Raw genomic sequence first — 19,492 nt, 5'->3', positions numbered from 1 at the left:
ATGTGGAAGCCAACAGAACAGTCTGACTTCAACATTTCTGGTAAGTTATCCTTTACAACACTTCAACCCATTTGTTCTTCCTTTAACACTGTGAAGTGCCACAGAACACTGATCACAACTACTTTGCAGGGTAGTTTGACTACCAAACCAGCAAGAAGCTTTGATTTCATTTGCTGATCTGCATTATGTTTTACAAGTATCTTGAGAGTTTTATAAGTGCTGTTTAAAGTGGGTTGTTTCCTTAGAATTCAAAGCTTTTTAATATACACTATGCTCTTTATGTATTGATAGAAGATGACCATAAACGCTATTTTATTTCCTCCTTACCCATCCTGCACTGGTTTCTCATTCATATGCATGCTTCTGAATACACAATGGCTGATAAACATATTGAACTCACAGGAATCTTCTTAAAATAGGTAAAGGTGCAAAGATTATATTCGCTTAGAAAAAGGTCAGATTGTTTACAGCTCTACAAAATTAGTGTCAAAGGCATCTAAGAAATAACGCATTCAAAGAGGTGCAAGTAACAGCAAGCAATAGCTTCTGCTACTAACAATTAAAGCAAGAAAATGGGTATTTTTTTGCCAGCTAATTGTGAGCACTGGGCTGCGTGTCAGTATTTTCACTTCTGAGCTTTCATAAAAGTCCTTGTCTGAATTCTCTATCTAATCAAGTCCTTTATTTGGTTCTTTATTATTTTTTCTCATTGTTCAATTTTCAAGCCCTGTATTGAAACTAGGTTCAAAGGTTTTTGGAGAGAGGCAAAAAGCACAATTAAATTTGCCTCGCTTCCTAAGCAATAAGGCTGACATTCCTATAATATAAATTTGTCACCTTACTAAGACAACTTACTCGGCCTCTACCTACAATATATTCTAATTGGGTTTTTTTTTTTCCTAGCAAGGTTCTAGAAAGATTAATTCTTCAGCAGCTCTAGAAATTACAATGAAGTAAAACAAGTGGCAAATAAATTCAATTAAAATGACTGAATTACTCTAAACCAATGCAAGTGCAACAATCTTGTACAATTCTTCCCATTTCATCTACCTCCCAACAAGGACATATACAGCAGAACAGGGACACAGAATCTGCAAGTCCCTATAACTATTCAGTAGAACTCTTGCATTCACAATGAAATTAGTGATAACGCATTCTTAATAGCTGGGGGAAGTTTTGCATTCCCTAGAAACCAGCAAAACAATCTCCCACTTCTCCAGAGCACACACCAAAAAATGGAGTTTTGTTTGGTCAGTTCCAGTCACTTGTTTTGTTAATCCACTAGATAGTCACTGACGTGCACCACAAATGGTGGGGTGATCTTTCTAAAATTGGTAATATTCTCATCTTCAAAACTCACAGTCGGTGGTGAAGTGGGTAAAGTTTTCTAAGTTTAAATACCACTAATTGCCAAAGATTGTTTTCTCCAGCCTGTCCCCTGAGTTGGCAGGAAATCACTGATACTCCCACAGTGATTACAGCATCAATGAGATTTATGCTTTTGTAATAGTTAAATTGTTCAACTGGCACTGAAATTGAACACCAGTATCCTTACTGAGGTTGCAGCTGGTCCCATGTCATAAAGAAATTCACTTTTAAACACAAGTTTACATTTAAAAATCAGAGAATATTCTGCCTGGCTTATTTAATGTTATACAACACTCAGTTTACCTATTTTTCTTGCTCTACTTCAAAGTCAGCACAAACTTTTCTTTACAGGAAGTTGTGTTGCCTTTTCTGATCCCAGTTTAACACTTCAAAAAACAGCTCCGATAGCTAATTTGATTATATAATTGATTTTAACATTCCATCTAAATGAAAATGCAATTCTAATTTACATTTACATATCAGCTGAATATTAAGTTAATCGTTCTCTTCTAATAAGTTAATCATTTACTAAGTATGGTTTTTATACACCAATTTTAAGCAACTTATTCCAGCCTTTATTAAATTTGACAGGCACAGTGATTACCCAATTAAGAACTCTTAATAATTAAGATCTCGATAATTAACATACCTTAATGTACATACAAATAAGGGTACACATTTTACATACTACTTTAGTCCTTCTGTCATTTTATATTCCTAAACACGTTCTTAACATCAAGGTTAAGATTATTATTAATACAAAACACAGAGCTTCATTCAACACATAATGAAAAAGGACTCCAGTCAGTAAAGCGCTAAAGTTTAGATGTATTTCTTCCACTTTAATGGATTGTCCAATTAAATCAAAATCGGAAACAAAACCAGCATTTTAGTAGTATTAACACAGTTCAAGGTCTCTAAAAAGAAGTCAGAATCACTACCCATAAGGAAACATATCATTTGTAATTAAACCAAATTGTAAAGGCAAATAAGCAAACAAGCTTCAGGAAACATAGTCCCTTCATCAGGCCAACATCACCATTTGAAGATGTTAGATTAAGCAGTTATTTCCTGATGTTCCATTAAATACTTTTAAAGTCTTTCTCAATTGCTTTGTAGTTGCTCATTCCTCAGAAGAATGAATCAGTAAAAGAATGATAACGACTACAATAGCACTGTCAGAAAATAAGGATACTTTTATGACTTTTTCAACACAATCAAGCAGAAAAACAAAAACCATTTAGTTGGAACCCAGCAGTAACCATAAGTCAGATAAATGCATGGTCCTCAGGTACTTAAGACAACCAAAAGAGATGATACAGGGAACAAAGCAGTAAAACCAAATAAGAGAGAAAGGCTGAAGTAGAGGAGACAAGGTAGGTGTGATCTTCATAAAAGAGAAATGTGTAGCAGAAGTGATAGAGTTTGGAAAGAATCCAAGTTACAAAGATCAGGAGTGAAACATTTAGGAACTGCAAGCAGTGTAATAGAGCCCTGTCTGTAGAGCACTGTAAATCACCATCATTGTGCATAATTTTCTGTATTTCTTTACTTACTGTAAATATTTAACTGATTGGAGTCCATATACTTCCTAATGCCTCCACCTCCACCCATACCTTAGACACATTTCAGATATTCTCCTTCAACAAAATCTATGCAATTTCCCACTTTGTTTGGTTTTATTTATGCAGGAGAGAAAGAAGCAACTATTCATTTTCTAAATCAGCCACTCCATGGCACCCTTTGCTCAATGCCATTTCAAAACCAGACAGGAAACAGCCTGCCTTCCTTCCCAGGGATCAAAACCCCATCTTGTTGGAGGGCTGGAAGTAATGCTGTCATTTCATCACAGTGTTTTAGTCACACAGCAAGTGCACATTTACATGACAAAGAGGGAACAAGGCATTACTCTACTGCTTTTAAATAGATTGCTTAACACACATACATGTAATTATACAAAATATAATACAGAATGTATGCATAATGTATATACCTATATAGAGAGATATAATACATCCATATGTATGCATATGGTAAATTTTAATGCATACCTAAAAGATATTTTACTATTATATTACATTATAATTATTTATTTTATTGCATACCTTAATTCCTTCAAGAAAGCACTTACTATGTATTTATAGAGATTTTTCAGTTGTTACTGATCAATAAATAGATGGTAACTTCTTCCTACTGCAGAACTTGCAAAAACACCAACCAAACTAACTTAAGCCTACAATTTTTCTTTTTAATCTATCTGACAAAATAGATCTCACCAGTTAGTTATTACATTGATACATACCACAACTCCAAATTGTTCTGGTTCAGCAAGATCATTATATTCATCTTTTAATTCGGCTAAGGCATTGAGTTCCTTCTGCTCAGGAAGAGTCTTCACTAGGTTCTAAAACAAACAAGATATTATATCAAATTAGTTATATTAAACTAGCTGAGATCTTAAAATAACATGTTTAAAATACCACAACACAGAAATGCAGGAGGAAATTATAGGAAGCTTATTTTATTTAAGCAGCTTTAACACTATGTAAACAACAAATCAAATCAGTAATTATTTAATATAGACATCAGCACCTCTGTTAGTATCTAATTTGAAGAATGCCTTCTCAGTATTAAAAGTTAGATGAAACTCCTCGATGCTGTCAGACCCTGAAGAATTATACTCCATCTTCCAACCCCCACACTCCCATGTTTGCATCTTGCTCATTAAATGTTACTCAAGAAATAGCTGGTCTGTGTAAAGCAAGAAATAACTACCTAAAAAAGAAAAAAATAAAAAATATAGAACTCCTAAAACATTCAAAATAGCTGTGCCCAAACTTCACTGAAAGCACCTTACACAAAAAAAGGGGCAACATCTCAAAACTGGATAGATCTCGATAGCAAATATACTGGAACCGAGCAAAAAGCACAACTTGCTTGAAATCCTATCCATGTCTACAGATACGCTACATCTATTAAATATCTATATTAAGGCTGGAGAACACTTCATTTTAAGAGTTACTCAGTCGAAATTTAGATTGTTGAGGGCACTGAGCAATGGGCAAGCGCTAGCCACTGAAAAATCAAGGGTCTGAGTTAACATTTACCTATAGAAGAGAAGCAGAGAGACCTCAAGGTCTAGGTGAACACAGCACCTCCTGCATTCTCACTATGCCCTTAGGAAGATCTGGGACCATGGGCAATCACCCAACCACATTCAATGAGGCGATCTGTTTCTGTATGCTGAATAATTTATAAAAACTTAATATACATAGAGGGGCCAAAGAAGCAGCACACTTCTGTTATCAATATCTGTGGAAAAATCAACATGAGATTCACCCTGTTCCACAGTGTGATCCATGATTCCTGTACGAAATAACTAAGAAAAAAAATGCCTTCATGCAGAAATCAGTTTTTCTTCTACACAGACACAAGGGTCCTGAGGTATTTAAGAGAAAAGGGATAAATCCATGCTCTTCAACAAGAAGCTCCTACTGTAGGAAGCCACCCTCTTCAAACCCACCTAAGTAAACGGCAATGGCAGAACCACTGTCAGGTTTAGAGGTTTACTTGCAACAAAGTGTCTGTGGACATTTATTATTTTAGTGAAAAGAACGTGTTACAGATTAAAAAAAAAAATCTAACTCTTTTGATACTTTTGGCAATACCATTCATGAAAGTAGAACACCGGAGTATCATGTGCAGTTCTGGTGTCCTCAACATAAAAAGGACATGGAACTGTTGGAATAAATCCAGAGGAGGCCACGAGGATGATCAGGGGACTGGAGCACCTCCCGTATGAAGATAAGCTGAGAAAGTTGGGGTTCTTCAGCCTGGAGAAGAGAAGGCTGCGTGGGGACCTCATAGCAGCCTTCCAGTATCTGAAGGGGGCCTATAGGGATGCTGGGGAGGGACTCTTCATTAGAGACTGTAGTGACAGGACAAGGGGTAACGGGTTCAAACTTAAACAGGGGAAGTTTAGACTGGATATAAGGAAGAAGTTCTTTATTGTAAGGGTGGTGAGGCACTGGAATGGGTTGCCTAAAGGAAGTTGTGAGTGCTCCATCCCTGGCAGTGTTCAAGGCCAGGTTGGATGAAGCCTTGGGTGGGATGGTTTAGTGTGAGGTGTCCCTGCCTATGGCAGGGGGGCTGGAACTGGATGATCTTAAGGTCCTTTCCAGCCCTAACTATTCTACGATACCATGATTCAGAGTAGTGCGTTTCTATGTGTTCCCATAAGATCTGATTAAAGTAGAAGGGACATACACACTGACACTGTCAGAGGTCCAATAATGACTGTTTAGGTTTATGTCACAAAAATGACCCCAGTATAAAAAGAAAGTTATGTGCCTTTTAAAATCATAAAAGCACCCAGTGCTATAAAAGCTTGTTTTTTTTCCCAGATATAAAAACCTTAACTGGAGAAAACCTGTACTGTCAGAGGTACAGTTGTCTTACTTTCATGGCATACCAATCTTGTCATCACTCTTGCAATATTCTTAGTCGTTAGGAGAATTTGATTACTGATCACTCTGCCAGGCTTGATAAAACAAGCGTTAAGGTACAAGTTCGAGAAAGGCATCAGTCTAATTTGTCAAATTTGCAAGTGGTAGCTAACTTAATCCTCTAGCTGAAAGAATCAAACATTCACCCATCTTAATAAGGAAAACCAAAGATGACAAGCAGCCTCATGCAAAACAACCCTCTTGGGGAAATATCTTTACACTTACACCAAGGAGCTACTGAGTGTCTCAGTAAGTAGAGCTCAAAATTCTTGACAGAGATAAGTCATCAGATTCACCTCAATGTCCTATTATTAAGCTGCAGCCTTGTGTTTTAACCCAAGCATGTTTCCTTTCTTGTTCACCCAAAACCACATCTCACTTACTTCTGCTTCTATACGAAGAATCTGTAAAAAATTCTTGTTTGCTTGACTGTTTAATGTTGAAGTTTAGAGACATGAATTAAGTGATGGAATTCTAAAACTTCTTTTCATTAGGTAAACTATTTACCAAATATTGCTACCTAAAATTTCACAGTATTTATCAGAAATGTGTATTTCATTACACATTAAACATTATTTCTTCCATCAATGCAGAAATACAACTACCTAGTACTAAACCTGCCTTGTCCTTTTTATAGCTACATAACCAAAAGCTGTAGCATGCCTGATCATTACTTTTTCCTCATCCATACCCCTATACAGTCTACAGCTAACAGATTAACTCATTTTACCCTCAGCTTCTAAGGAGACTTTGGCTCTACTAGCAGTGCAGCTCCGTATATATATACATATGTGTGTATATATATGCATATGTTTAAATATGTTTACTTTCATTAATTGTATTGAATAACTGAAAACGAAGCTAAATCACCCAGGTATCATATACTCAAATCTTTCTCAATACTTTAGGAAACAGTTACATAGTGTATTCATGATGATTTGAGTTTAAATCAAAATAGGGTAAATAAAGGCTTACATAAACACAAAAAATAGGAATCTAAGGCTGACAAGAGGCTGAAACCATCACTCACTATCAAAACACACTGAATTCTGCTAAACACGGTGTTTGACAACTGCACGTTTACAACAACTCACTTTCTCAAAGACAAACTAGGAATTGAGAATCTTTTTTTCCTGGATATTTTCTTCAAGGAGGAGTTACAATCGTATACATCCTTCTACATACTCAAACTGATTAATCCAATTAATTTCAGTATGTACTACAATCAGTTTGAAAAGCAGCAAGAAATGAGGACTTGAGAAGCATAACTGAAAAGGCACCTTCCTATCTGTTCAATTACGCTCTGCCCATTTTGTTCTCATTGCTTTGATACTTGGAACAAAGCAGTTTCTCCATGAGCATTTCTGTAAAGCACAGGTTTTGCTGAGCATGAAAGCAAGCAAGGCTTGCTTTGTAAAATCTTTCCAATCAGTAGTACTGAAAACTGTTAAACTGGCAAATTAGTTAATAACTCAGTTGGGAGATTAGAATGAAAACAAACCAGATTAGACTGAAAATGAAATAAATGATACAGCCCATTTACCCTAATACATCTTTATGTGTAAGAACATCTTTAGGAACACTGAAGGAATCTCTTCTCTGGATTATCAGTTCAATTTCTCCACTATTGGGAGCAACTCTGCCAGACCATTCCATTCAGGAACAAAGAAACCTCCAAAGTCTCAGGTTTTTGAAGATTATAGGCAGCTGAGTTTCTAGATAGTTGCATTCATCATGAATTCATACATATCTATTCTGGTGTTAACATAGCCTTTTGCTTAGGCAACTTCTTTTTTCTCCGCAGTGCTTCAGCACATCACTCTTTTCCCCATCTAGTTCTAATGTAGCTCTATCCTCTCTCAGCTATTTATATCGCTAATCTAATCAAGTCAATCTTTTCTAGCTTCTTTCTGTAGACTGTTTCTCCATCCCTCATATCAACTTCAGTAATTCAGCTTCTCCATTTGAATTTTATTTTTGAGAAATAAACTGAGCCCTTTAGACAAGGTCTTGCAGGTACATTATTCAAAAGCATAATAATTATCCTCTCTACAAGAAATACTTGACCTGAAACATCTTGCAATCACATTTGCCTTTCTTATGGTACGGGCTCTGGCTGGGATGAAGTTGATTTTCTTCATAGCAGCCAATATGGTGCTATTTTGACTTGTGACTAAAACTATGTTGATAACACACTGATGTTTTAGCTACTACTGAACAGTGCTTGGGAAGCTGCAAGGTATTTGCTGTTTCTCATTTTGCAAGTAGGCCAGGGAGGGGAATCTGCACCCCCTCCACACTGGGAAGTAGGCCAGGGCAAGTGAGGTAAGGGCTTAGCTGCTCCACATGCAGCTACCAGTGGTAGCTATACTAGTCCTATCGAGCACAGACGCATTGTTACTTCTCAAACCATTTCCAGCTGATAAGCAACCATTACAACCTGAGCTTCCAGCATTTTAGAATGAACATGCAAGACCTCATACTTGAGCATAACATATTACATACTATTGCTATTAATTGAGGTCTCAAGATGTCTTCTATGTCGCAGAAGTAACTATACCAATATGAAACTCTTCTGTGTTTGAGGTATTCAAAGTAGGTTTTTTTCTTCCTGCTGAGTTTTTTATTTTGCTCCTCCTGTAGGCTTCTCAATCAAATGTTCTGATTTCTCTGATCAATAAATATGAATTTAGGACTTTTCATTTTCAAATTCTACGTATCATGTGCAGAAGCTTTTTGTAAGAAGACATACTCAGTGCAAGCAGATGATATTTTTAGCAGTGCAGATAAAGATTAGAAATGCAAATCAATTTCCTGCTGACATGGCCTGAAGCGGGACACCATAGTGAAACACATCAAATAAAGTCAACTGGAAACCATTTCACATCACATGGAACTTCCAAAAGCATTAAAGCATAGCAATTAAAACAAAAAAATATATCAAGGATTCCCCAAATGAAATATTAATGAGAATTCTGGATACATAATATGGATTTCCAAATGCATGAGTTTAGGTACTATAAACCTTAGAATATGACAATAACAAAATATAACAGTATGTCGTGCTGTTGAGTGCAGTAGTTTGAGATCTTAGACAACAGCAGCTCTTCTTTTACAGCCTCAAAGGGAACAAACTCCAGACTTGTAGGAGAGCCTTAGTGACACAAGAAAAACTGCAGGCAAAGGACAAGCGCATTTAATTTCATAAATAGAATTCCATTTACACCGTACGTTTGGCAACACAGTAATTTTATTAAACATTCATGTTAAAATTTGAAGAAGTTATACACTTCCTAACTGTAGCAACTCAGTTTAGTCCAGTGTCCCTGGAATAACCACTTTCAAGGTCCAAAAAAAGAAGAAGAAATGAATTCAGAATGCCTTGAAGGGAATGCGACAGGGGTGCAGAAGACTGAGAAGGAGAACGGGACAAATTAAGGGCCAGTATGTTTGTTAGAACCTGAATCTGCACAAATTTAAAATAAGCCAATATAACTCCAGTACCATTGGTGGGCTCTATCTGTCCATCGTTTGCAGGTTTATGTGTTTATCTTGCACTCTGTCACTCCCCAGAGATCATGAGGGGGAATGTATGCAATTGCTCTCCTCCTCCTGTGAGGAAGTCAGAGAGGGATGTAAAGAAGCTGTATTCCATACTTTCTTCTCTCCAGCTGAGAAATTTTGGGATCAAAATAAGACCAAACCAGCTTGAGCATAGGTTTGATTTACAGATGGTTTTTTGGGCTGTAGCAGCATCTTAAAACATTCTGATAGTTTCATCTGTCACTAGTGACAAGCAGAGTTGTTCCCACAAGAAGCCTGCTGAAACTTCATCATCCACCAGCCTACACCTGGAATATGCTCGTCTTTGACACTGATAAACTACAATTAACAGATATAAGCTAATATAACTTAGAGATTCAAAAGTACCTTTGTTAACAGTGTCTTTTAAATATAGTCACTGCTACATATGATCATATTCAAAAGTAGAAGTGAAATAAGCAACACAGTAAACACAACTGCTGCACTTGTGGCTGATATCCAGCACAACCTACACTAACCTTGCTCTTGAATTCTTATACAACATTTTACATGGAAAACGAGCTATGAACAAAACCAGAGTCATTTTCACATACCTGAATCAAGGATTCACTCAGTTTCTCTTCATCAACCTCTAAGATAATATTTTTTATTTCTTCATAAGGCAAACGGAAGGAACCCAAAAATATTGCTGAAATTCAATAATAAATCATTAGGATCAAAAAGGTCATAAGAATTTATACAAGAAAGAAAACTTTACTTACAGAAACCGAAAAATCCTACCTTGATCCAAATAAGGGGATGCACTATTAATAAGTTTTCTGTGTAAAACAGACTATTTATTGCAGTTAGACTTCCAATGAAATTCATTTCTAAGAAATGAAACTATGACAACACTTAACTGTTCAATCAGCCTCCCTTGCTCCCTGGAGTGTTACTTATCTCTAGCAATAAAGTCCCATTTTCATGAATGGCAACATCTGCATCGCTACTTAAACAGACTTATTCAGCTACTTGAAGACCTTATCAAATATTTCTTTGTTTCATAACCCTGTATGAATAGCTGTACTGCATTTACAATTGGCTGATTGATATTTATATGACATTCTAGAGAGAGAATCAAAAGGATAATGAAGAGCAGGGCAAAGGAATAAAGAAATTATCCTAACTGCCACTTTTTAGGATAACTAAATTTATACAAGAGGCAAAGCATATGCTCTTGAAAGATGGAGTTCTCAAAGCGATTTCATCTCAGGATATTATAACATCTCAACATCCAATAAACTATGAACTATTCCTAACACAGATGCATATACATACCATTTCAATAAAATGCTGTATGTATTCAACCCATCTACTGTGGCTGATTTCCCTGAATCCACATTTTCAAAACTTGAAGTTTCATATCACTTGTGTCGCTGTTAATTTTCTGCTTAAGAAAATGTGCTCATGGATGTGATAATAAACAATGCACAGATTTGGTTTTTACACACTTCATTTGCCATGGGCATAGTTGGACTAGTGACATTTTATGGTATTTTTAATTCAAATAAATGAATGTACTACTCCTGATGATTGATTTCCCTCCATAATTAAAGAGAGAATCAGAACATTAAAACAAAGAGGTAGGGCTGTTTTCCTTACTGTTTCTAGTAGCAGTATCTGCACCCAACTTAACCTCTTTTGGAATATTTTTCTGTTTAAAAATGAAACCCTCATAAAGCTCCCTATCTCCATTGCTTTAACCAAAAAGAACCCTTTGGAATGGCCTCTCAAGCCCAACCCACAAACCCTACAAACACTGTGCCTTCCCTAAACCAATGATAATCCTTTAGTTATACTTCCAGTCTAAAGCAATTAATGAAAGAATCAACATTTTTTTATAAAAGCATACAGTTCATTAACTTTAAAGTAACACCAACTACACGTAGAAGTAAACACACTATTATATAGTTATGTAGTGAACTAAAAGTTACATAGTGAATTGTTATATAGTGAACTGAAATCTTATGTATGTGAAACATGTGAGCCTAAGCCTCATGTTCAGGAACCAGTGTATAGAAAAAGCATATTGTACATGTAAACAAAAAAGACCACTTAAAAGTTGTCTGTGTACATGCCAGATAGTCACCTAATGCATTTCACATCACTTACATAAATTTTGTGCGCTTTTTGAATCCAAAATCCTTAATTCTTTAATCTTTTTCTTTGACTGAACTGTTTTCTTTTCTTCTGATTCTTCTACCGGTTTTTTAGCTGGGGAAAAAAAAAAAAAAAAGTAAAAGAGAAAGAAAGAAATGTACTTATTAAATTCTGATTCATTATTACAACTGTTCAATCTTAACAGACTAATAGCAACTTGGCTAGAAAGCCATAATAATGCATCTATTAGCATCAGTTCAAGGCAAAATGAATGCACTGCCTCAACGTGCTGTAAAATATCCACAGAAACAAAGCAGAGACAAAATTAGTAGGAACATGAAATGAAAATGTTAATATGACAATGACCAATTTTCCCCAAGCGCTACCAAATTACATTCATACATTTTAACCCGCTGAATTTGTTTTCTGCAGCTCCAGTTTATTCTAAGCACTGTGAAAACGACAGCGACTTGGTGCTACCTCAAAAGCACGTGAGTGCCCTCTGCTGAAACACAAATAACTCTAATACCATTTGCAGTTCTTCATCCACAACCAATAACTTAAGTCATTTGAGATTTATCACACTACAGAAAAGTAGGCTTTTACTATTTATTTATGTTGTCACTGGTAACAAGGAAAACCACATGAGAAAATATCATATAATTTAAATTATTTTTAATTAGCAAGGATTGCTAGCCTTACATTCAGTACTTAAAATTAAATATAAAGTGGTATTGAGAGATTTAAAATATATGCTGATTTTTTTGCATAATTTAACATATTTAATTCTCACTGAATTTTCTTAAGTATTAATTAAGTAAATGCATTAAGAAGGATTTATTTCCTTTTAAATATCACCACATATTTGGCACTGAAGGAATAGAATCCTTATGCTTAACGTAAAACTTAATGAATATTTCAAGTCATTCAAAAGTAGCTGAAAAACTTCAAAGTCAAGTTAAGAGCAAGTTTTAAATGTGCCTTTCTTTTCTGAGATAGTTTTTTGCTGTACTGGTTTCATCAGGATGGGTTTCATTACAAGGATCTCCTAAGAAGAGATACTAATATTTAGTGTGAAGAATAACAGCAAAACTGCAGTTTCAATTTCTCTCTATAAAAAAAACCCGAACAAAGTAAGCAGTTATTTTTCTCCTTTACACATCACCACTAGGAAAACAAGTGGCATAAAACAATTCTACTGGGCTTATACCACTTGAATAATTAGTTTACCCTGGGCATTTTTATGCCAGCATTAATTAAGACAGGACAAGATCATTCCCTCCTCCCTAGCTACCTCTAAAAAGCCTTAAACTGAAAAAGCTGAGCAGAAGAGATGGTTCAACAACAATGCAACACTTGTTCTCCCCTTAGCCTGCCATTATTCTCCAAGTGTAGCTACATATGACCAGCTTCCTTGTAAAAGGAGAGCTACACATCAGCTTGTTAATAACCAGGTAATACTCTATATTCCCACCAGCGCTGACCTTTTAACTACCATGAACTACTGTTTAATATCCTGAAGTGACACTCCATGAAGTAATCACACCCTTATCACTAATTGTTCTCTATTAAACAAGGATATAAAATCAGGTGCTCAACAAAACAAACGAGAAAACACCCCAGAGTTAAAAATTAGTTGTCCCATGAGAAGGCAGTAAACATTATGAGTTCTGTTACATGAACAGAAGCTAGTGAACAGCCTAGGTTTGTGACTGCCGAGAGAAATGATTGAAGATGAGTGACCCAATCCAAATATGTTCTGGTTAACAAATAAACTCTCTGGATTTCCGTATGTGATTGGGTCTTTAAAGACAAACAAGAGCCTAACTCAAAATATGTATTAAGCTACTCGGCTACTGCAGCATCAACAGACAAAAAGAGGTTTGGTTGTTTTTAAACTGAATGTGGGGGTTCAGTTTTAAAGCACAATATTTTATACAAAGAGATAAACACAGGATGGGCTGAGTCAGGATGATAACTCTGCCTGTACAGGGCAAACAAGCAGTTTTCATTATTGTCCCTCCTCACCAGCTTCCCAATTGCGCTCTTCCAGTGGTTGTGAAAGTAGCAACCACATTTGGAACACAAAAGACCAAACAGTCAAAGGTTTTCTAACAAACCATGGCTACTCTTAGCTGCTTAAGCCTGAAGGACTGCAACACCATCACTTGTAAATCATACATTTTATAAATATTTAATGCCTCAGTTAGATTAAAACTTTTCCATTTGGAAAAGAGCAGAGAAGATGTTTTATTCCAAAGGTTTTCATCTTTTCAAGCATGAGACTTCAGAGACTTTAAGTTGGCCAATTCACAAAAAACATGTAGAAATACTAGAACCAGATGCTCATATGACTGCAAAGTCCCAACATAACACCGTTACCATCTTCCCAAACTAAGACTCGGAGGCAGAGAGACATTACATAGCTAGTGTTTCTCCAGCACAGTTCGAACCCATGCTGGAGATGACACATAACAGAGCTATCAAAAGTGATGCTCTTCCATCTTCTCCTCCATCTGATCACAAGAGTCCATTTCAGCAGTGACTCAACTGTGACAGGACCATGGCTTATAGAATTTTAAAAACCAAACAAAAAAACCCACTTGATACATTTTAGTACTAACATGCTATTGCTGACCAACATCCCAACCCTTTTCAGGTTCTCCCTTCACATGTGCCTATTTAAAACCGACACATGCTTTCTTGTTTGAAGCCACAGAACCACAGACAGAGAGATGAAAAAAGGATTTTATAGCAGTCAACACTGAGTAGCTCAAAAAAGCAAGACACACATACAGAGAAATTATCAACCTGGAAGCTAAAGCATCTGTACTACTTGGAGTTCAGTGCCATCGTTATTATTATTATTTGCCTTTTGTTTCAGAATGCAATGAACTTTTTCCCCATCTTAAATGGGTCTTGATCCAAAGTCAGCCTTCTAAACTCGTGTTTTGCCTGTTTCACTTCCCAGAACATTCTCACTAACCAAGTTTGTCTCAGCCCTCCAATGCATTAACAGCCCTGGAACAATAGCGGAACCCCCCCACAGTGGTTAAGCCTGTCCAGGTACTGTAGCAAGTCACTCTTTGCCAGAGCGATGAATACTGCCTTCACAAATTCTGAGTAACAGAAACCCAAGCATTTTCTCATCACATGAAAGAAGCGTGTGTACCAGTAAAGTTCAGACTTGAAAGGTCCTGTCAGTTTGTCCTCCTGTATTTCAGATCACCTCAATCGCTGTCTGTGACAGACAATGCTAATGCATGTCTGTTGTGCTGATGCAAAGCATTTTTAAATCCCCTACCCTATACATCTGTTTTTCTTCTTGAAAGCTAATCCCTTTTCACACAACTGCATGTAGATTGAAACGTGGACTTATCCGGAATACATATATATACACACAGCCATATACACACAAACAGGTACACCCATGTGTGTGGGACTTTTGTTCTGAAGAAATGAAGAAAAAAATACTCCTGATTGTTAAAAACTATTTCCCCATTCAGTTGGGAAGAAGAAAGAAGCAAGTACTTAAAACCCCAAACAATCAACTGTCATTGAAGTGACAAAATACCCACTAATGCATCATTACCTCACACCAGTTAAACAGGTAGATAGAATGTTGTTTTGGCTGGATTTACTTGTCTTTACCATTTACCTCAAGCAGACACAAAAGGGAAAGAGAGCCAATATTCTAAAGCAGAAGGGGGAAAAGTAATTTTGGCACACGCAGATGTCTCTTCAAAAACCACAAAATACAGATCTAAACACTAGCAACATATAACCTACTTTTCTCTTTTTCTATTTTAAACTTACTTTAGAGTTCTATTTTGTTAGCAACAACATATTTGTTTATCAGTGTTGGAGGAAAAAAGCTGATGCAACATGTTGCAAGGGATTGTTTTCTGTTCATCTTCCATTATGCAACGCATGTGCAGCTCAAGTGGTACCTTCAGTGATACCTTCAGCTGGGAACTAATTTAATCCCATAGAAAGTGCTCTGCTTGAAACCTATTTAGGGTCTAAATCAAAACTGACAACACTGAACAAAATGTTATGCAAGTTTAAGATACATTAAACAAGACTAATGGTAATCATGGCAAAGAACATGCACAAACATGTTGAAATACTTCAGAGACATAATTAAGAAGAGATTTCTACCTTCAGTACTTTCGTAGCAAAAAAGGAAGCATTGAAAATTACCATTCTATACCTGGTCATTAATTTACCTACTGAATGGCATTAGAAGTTATCATGACACATTTTTAGAGATACATACAAGTTTATTTCATTGGAGCTGTTGAAGCATTTCACTCTGAGCCGAAAAGTCCACTTGATATTAAATTCCTTTCATTTTTAAATAAGCAGTGAATAATTTTAATAAGGAATTAGTAGTAGAAGCTGCCAGTCATGAATACGATGAAGATGAAAATTAAAGGAGATAAAACAGAGTACATAGAATTACAATGTCGAGAAAACAGAGATTGAGGTGAACTTCAGCCTACACAGACTTGAGCCTTAATCTCCAATTTCTATCACGTCTGTACTCACAAAGAACACACACCTCATATTCTGCTAGGAAAAGAATGAGTAATTTTATCTTATTTCCATCTAGCTAGTGGCTTACCAATTGCAACTACAAGTATTTGGCAACCAAAATAAATATAGAAAGTTAATTGTTTTATTATTCTTTTTACCTGAAACAAGATCTATGGCCAATATAGGAGGAAAAAAGTTAAGCTGTGGGATCTCATATTTATTCTCAATGCCACCTGAGCCACTTTTCTGTTCACCTAAAAAATCACTCGGTTATCAGTTCCTGCACTAAAACTAAGTAAGCACTCCTGCTGTCATTCTGTCCTTTCTGCAGGCAGAAAAGCTAAATACCTGGTACCACATTGAAAAAGATGAGAGAATTCTGTTCTGAAGCAAGTGATGGAGCTGAAAGTGGATCTTAGTTTGAGTTCTCAAGATAAAAAAACCAGCACTGACAAGGGAAAAAACATGGAACCTCTTGCATGATTTTTGCCTAATTAATGTAATCAAGCCAAAGGAAGTGACATCAACCCAAACAGATGATGCTCTGTGGAAGAAATAAAACGCCATAACTTTGTTATACAAATTACTTTTGTCCGAAAATAGCAGGGGATCTATAATCCTATTATCTTTTTCTCATAATACAATTGATGGTTATTACAGTTGACCACCACATTTAATGACTACATGAAATTTTTTTTGTTCTTTCAAAATTGCCTAAAGTAGTTGTAACTCGTCTAATTTTCAAGTGCAGTTTTAAAAGCCGCATCAGGAACTTGTGCGGTGAAGTTGTACGGTTAAAGTGTACTTAATTAAGCAGTCCAGATTGCAGCTCTTTCAGTTTTCCACCAACAGCCTGAAATCAAGTAGATGTCTGAGCCACAAATAGTCTACTTGAAAAAAAATAAGTAAATAGAAAACAACCAAAAAACCCACAAACAAACCAGGCAAGTGATTTTGCCCCCTTCTGTTTACCCTCCTAAAGACCAATGCAAAAGATGTTGCTTTTGCTGAAAGACAGTAAGAAAACATTAACAATTCATGGCATACAAATGTCACAGAAATATATGCAAGCACTCCTTCTGAACATCAGAAATCAAACAGCAGCAAGCACACAGTGATTAAACTGGAAATATCCTCAACGGGCCTACTTAGCTGTGTTGTACGATGTGCTATAAGAAGCTGGAATAAAAGCTAGTAGGCTTTTCCATGAACTCTTCTCTGACATTGCCTCCATGAATATTTATCTAGAAGAAAGCCTCAAGGTTGTCCACCCCATTTTTGCTTTCGCCACTGCTTCAACATTTGTGATACTCAACATGGGCACACCAAGTTTTGTTCCAAAGAGTTGCTTATCCTTGGCAGGTTATGCTCAGCACCAAGACATTACACATCCTTTCTGCCTATGTATTAGAGCTTGACTAATGACTGAAGAGAGCAGTCAATGCATTTTAGATGCAATATACGAAGTTATATGTATCAGAAAAGGCATTTGCCTATAATAATAAAATGCTGCCTATAATAATATTTCTAATTTCCCAGTTATTTTTCCCCTGATACCAAGCCATCACCACCACAGAACTGTGAGATATAACGGCTAGAATGCTTTCCCAGGCACTGACATGCCTGTTATCCAGGCAACTTTCAAAAGCAAAAGTACCATGACTCAGACAAAAATACCTCCAAACCTCAAAGTTAAACAAAATGTCAAAAACCCGAAATAATACTTTATTGAGATTCTGATAAACTCATTTTCTGTTATTAGTATGACAAGTCTAGTAAATAAGTCTTCTAAATGAATACTTCAGCTCTTTTTCCTGTTGATGAGGCTTGTAAACGCACATCTTTGCCATTAAAGGCACTTGCGTGCATCAAATTTCCAGAAGAATTTTGAAATAATGAAGCTTAAAAAAAAAGATCCCAAGACCCAAAAATTCCTTTATACAGTCAAGTTAAGTAGATATTGGTGTTAAATTGATTTTTTTTTTTCCTCTTTCACTGTGATATTTGATATCTAAAGCTCCTGACTAAATATTTAAACACTAAGTAAAATACACATCTCAAATGCACATTCCGGTACTCTCTCCCTTTTTGAAGTACTTCTCCACCATCAAGGTTTTAAACAAACATGCTTGGAAATTTGCTTCACTTGCACATATCTAAATTCCCAAACCTTCAATTTGTTTAGCAGCTTTAAGACATATTGTAGTTTCTTAAGTTTAATGTGGTACATGCTGGTTATACACTGTGACCTACACAGTGAAATACACAGTTCTACATTTCTATTGACCTCATACTTCAGAAATTTGATTAAAGTTTAGCAAAAAGAATTATATTATCCAGCTAATTTAAAGAATTTATTGGTAGTTATTGTTATATATATTAACTCAAAGGAATGCTTTCATAAGCATCAGTCCCAGAGCATAACTTCACAGGGGAAAAGCAGATTATTAAGAAGAGTTGGCAAATTATCTATCTTAATAGATTGCATCAATTTCCATAAGCAGTAAGCAGTGCCCTGTGAAACAGGTAACCACAGCTTCGGTAGTCGGTAACTACAAATAGCAACTTCTATGTCTGCTTATAAAACTTTGAGAAATTATTTTTCCATTAACAAATGTTAGAAATTGTGGCCTTGTGGTGGACAGTACCAACTGAATCTCATTAGTTGCCTGTAATCTGTCACAAGCATACCTTTCAACCTCGTAAGATGTGGGCACAAATATTTTTGCTACATGTCAGTCAAGAATAGAGTCTATCACAACCTTGGATCAAAATTACTTCTGGTTTTAACCAGACACATTAGCGTGCAGTAACTCATTTGGAACAGGAACTGCCACACCACATGTCACAGGGAAAATGTATTGCGCCTTTCCACATCGCAATCATTCTGACTAATGATCGTTCTAATGAAGGTCATCCCAACAGGTTCAATATACTGTGACAATGAAACGTTTCTGGCATACTAATGTAACTCTCTAAAAACATGATGATTCCATATCCATTTGGGGTAACCAAAACCATAACGTCATCCCCCTCCTAGCAACTGTGGTAAATCTACTTGTATTTATTGGGTAACGGCCATCATTCAATGAGGTATTACTGTGTGTTTTGTGTTATGTGCAATTTTAGTCTTCCCCTCTGTGGTCTTTGAAAACACAGAGAAAGCAAATACAAATCAGTTATTAATGAGACTTGCAATGGCAAAAGAAGGAGACAACAAACCAGGAAGATGTGATCCTGCAAGCAGCAGGACTGAAACACTGGAAAAGTAAACACTGGTTTGAAATACAAATATCAACGCCACAGGTTATGAATGCTACAAGAGCCCAAGTTCACCAAAAACTAAACACAATAAAGACTTTACTATGCATAAGATTTGATCTCTGACTTCGAAAACA

At 36.1% G+C, this 19,492-nt stretch overlaps 1 protein-coding gene across 8 annotated transcripts in view; it reads right to left on the bottom strand.

Moving 5' to 3' along the window:
- The window catches only part of DIAPH2 (diaphanous related formin 2), a 234,385-nt gene that overhangs the window by 146,271 nt on the left and 68,622 nt on the right, over positions 1-19,492 (bottom strand). For all 8 annotated transcript variants that reach the window (XM_065690008.1, XM_065690010.1, XM_065690011.1 and 5 more), the window contains 3 exons: positions 11,568-11,669; positions 10,010-10,104; positions 3,671-3,772 (listed from right to left, as the gene is read on the bottom strand). In XM_065690008.1, coding sequence (XP_065546080.1) covers positions 3,671-3,772; positions 10,010-10,104; positions 11,568-11,669 — 299 coding nt within the window. The remainder of the gene's footprint in view (positions 1-3,670; positions 3,773-10,009; positions 10,105-11,567; positions 11,670-19,492) is intronic.

The sequence above is a fragment of the Lathamus discolor genome, chromosome 9 (genome assembly GCF_037157495.1).
Source record: "Lathamus discolor isolate bLatDis1 chromosome 9, bLatDis1.hap1, whole genome shotgun sequence".
Classification (NCBI taxonomy): domain Eukaryota; kingdom Metazoa; phylum Chordata; class Aves; order Psittaciformes; family Psittacidae; genus Lathamus; species Lathamus discolor.
Note: the sequence above shows the minus strand (reverse complement) of the source record. Positions and strands in the feature narration are given on the sequence as shown.